The 2,383-nt window shown below is 66.1% G+C and overlaps 1 protein-coding gene across 1 annotated transcript in view; it reads left to right on the top strand.

Annotated features, from left to right (window-relative positions):
- LOC102476442 (sodium- and chloride-dependent GABA transporter 2) overlaps positions 1 to 2,383 on the top strand; it is a 49,404-nt gene that overhangs the window by 30,351 nt on the left and 16,670 nt on the right. Inside the window, 3 exon segments of the mRNA XM_006163250.2 lie at positions 183 to 471; positions 703 to 835; positions 1,514 to 1,648. Of these exon segments, the coding sequence (XP_006163312.1) occupies positions 183 to 471; positions 703 to 835; positions 1,514 to 1,648 (557 nt within the window).

The following is a 2,383-nucleotide window of genomic DNA, read 5'->3' as shown; positions in this document are numbered from 1 at the left end:
GGGCACCGTGTGCAGGAGAGGGTGGGCGCGGCGGCTCTCCGCGGGCACCGTGGGCAGGGGAGGGTGGGCGCAGCGGCTCTCTGCGGGCACTGTGGGCAGGAGAGGGTGGATGCGGTGGCTCTCCGTGGGCACCTAGGGCAGGGGAGAGTGGGTGCGGCAGCTCTCCGTGGGCGCCTAGGCAGGGTGCTGCTCCTTGGGTGCTGGGCTGTCACCGAGCGCTGGCTTCCGCTGTGTCGGCGCGCAGGCCGACGTGGGGAGGGTCTCGGAGGCGAGCTTGCCCAGCTCTCCTCAGGCCGTGCTGCCCTTTCCTCAGGCGTGTGCCCGCTGGCGTGTAGAGCGCACACGTACATGCAGTCCCCACTCACCACCTGTGTGCTCAGCTGCATGTATGCTGTCTCCTGCCCACCTGTCCCCACACACACTGATGCTCGCCCAGGGCTCGGCCCTGTGTCAGAGAGCCCTAAAACCCGGGTGAGGACTTCTGGATTTGCACCCTCCCCATGGCGGAGGAGGACAAGCAGACTGGGGACAGCTTGCCTTGCCACTCATCTATCTGTGCCCACCGTGGCTGGGGACTGTCCCGTGGATCTGGGTGGCAAGGGCCAGCAAGCCTCGGGACCGGAGCCTGGAGGGTGGCTCTGCTGCCCGAGGGCGTGAGGACACAGGCTGGCACGAGGTGGACACGGCCCACCCTCTCCCCAGGAGGCGCGTCCTGAAGCTCTCCGCCGGTATCCAGCAGCTGGGCGCCCTGCGCTGGGAGCTGGCGCTGTGCCTCCTACTGGCCTGGGTCGTCTGCTACTTCTGCATCTGGAAGGGCGTCAAGTCCACGGGCAAGGTCTGTGTCGGTGCCCCGGCCTCCCGGCTCCCCACCTCACGCACCGTGGCCCAGGAGCACCCGAGGCGTGGCCCAGCGAAGGCTCTGTGGCCCCCTTCCTGGGTCCTGTGCCTCCCCTGGATTCAATCCCCTGTACTTCTGGTATCCAGGGAAGCTGAATGGGGGGGGGGGTACTCTCCCGGAGGAATGTGGTCTTGGACACAGCACACGTGAGCATGGCGCAAACCGAACGCAGTCCGTGGGCCCGTTTCATGTGACACGTGTCCCACGGTCCTTGGGGCAAGAATGAAGTCTGTTCATCTCAGGATGATCCTCAGCCCAGCCCAGAATCCAGGGACTCTGGCCTAGAGCACCCGTGGTGTGGGGCGGCGTTCTGACCCTCCTGGCCTCGTGCCCGGAGGCCCCGGCTGCTTGTTGTGCTCAGCTCCAGCCCCGTGAGGATAGGCCACGTGGTACAGGACCCCCATACCTGACAGCCCGCATCACTCAGCAGATATTTACGGAACATGTGTCCAGGGGAGGGCGACTGAAGAGGGGGAGGCTGTGGTTTAAGCACAGGGAGTAGGGCTCACAGGAGAGGGGCTTCCTGCGCCTTCTCTGTGGGGCGCACCTCCTGCCCTGGTGACAGCTGAGGCCTGCCCCCGCCTCACCAGCCTGTCTCTGTCTGCCCTCGGCCAGGTGGTGTACTTCACAGCCACCTTCCCCTACCTCATGCTGGTGGTCCTGCTGATTCGAGGGGTGACGCTGCCTGGGGCGGCCCAAGGAATCCAGTTTTACCTGTACCCCAACCTCACCCGGCTGTGGGATCCCCAGGTAAGAAGCCACCACAGGGGCTGTCACGCAGCTCCTGACGTGCCGGGCCACAGGCTTCCCTGGGTCTGGTGGGCAAGCCCTGGCCCGACCTGGGCATCCCTGTCCGTGTGGGGTGGGGCGGGGTGGGAACCCGGGACCTGGGGCCTAGTCACGTTTCTGGAGCTGCGAGTCGCCACCCACAGCCTTCCTTCACGGGCTTTACCCCGCCAAACCCTCGTCCTCCTGCACACTTTCCTCTCGGCCACTGCACTTCCATTCCGCTTCTTACCCCTCGACCTGCCACCCTCTGGTCTCTTCCCTCTGCCCTGGTGACCCGTTTCTAGGTCCTGGCACCAGCTGGGCTGGTGTCGAGTTTCCGGTCAGTTGTCAGAGGCCTCTGCCCGCTCCCTCCTGGCCCTTCCCTCAGGGTTGAGCCTGGCTGCAGCTGGTGCTGGCTGGCTGCAGGTGGCCCTGAGGGCAGGGCTGTGCTGCTTGCTGGCTGCGGGTGGCCGGGAAGGCAAGGCCTGGACTCAGAAGCTGCGTCTCTGACAGGTTCTTATTCTCCCCTTCTTGGCAGCCATTTTGAAAGCTGGCAAAGCCGGGAGGTGCCGGGCAGAGGGGAGCGTGGGGAGCTCCAGCCAGAACCCCTGCAGTTGCTGCCCAGCCACGTGCCCTGCCTCTGCCTCTACCTTCTTGGCCCTCACTGGGAGGCGTGCCCAGTTCAGGGCCTCCGCCTGGCCCTCGCTGGAGGCGCCC

This window comes from Tupaia chinensis, unplaced genomic scaffold (assembly GCF_000334495.1).
Source record: "Tupaia chinensis unplaced genomic scaffold, TupChi_1.0 Scaffold141530_1, whole genome shotgun sequence".
In the NCBI taxonomy this organism is placed as follows: Eukaryota; Metazoa; Chordata; class Mammalia; order Scandentia; family Tupaiidae; genus Tupaia; species Tupaia belangeri.
The sequence above is the reverse complement of the archived record's forward strand: the minus strand, read 5'-3'. Positions and strand labels throughout refer to the sequence as shown.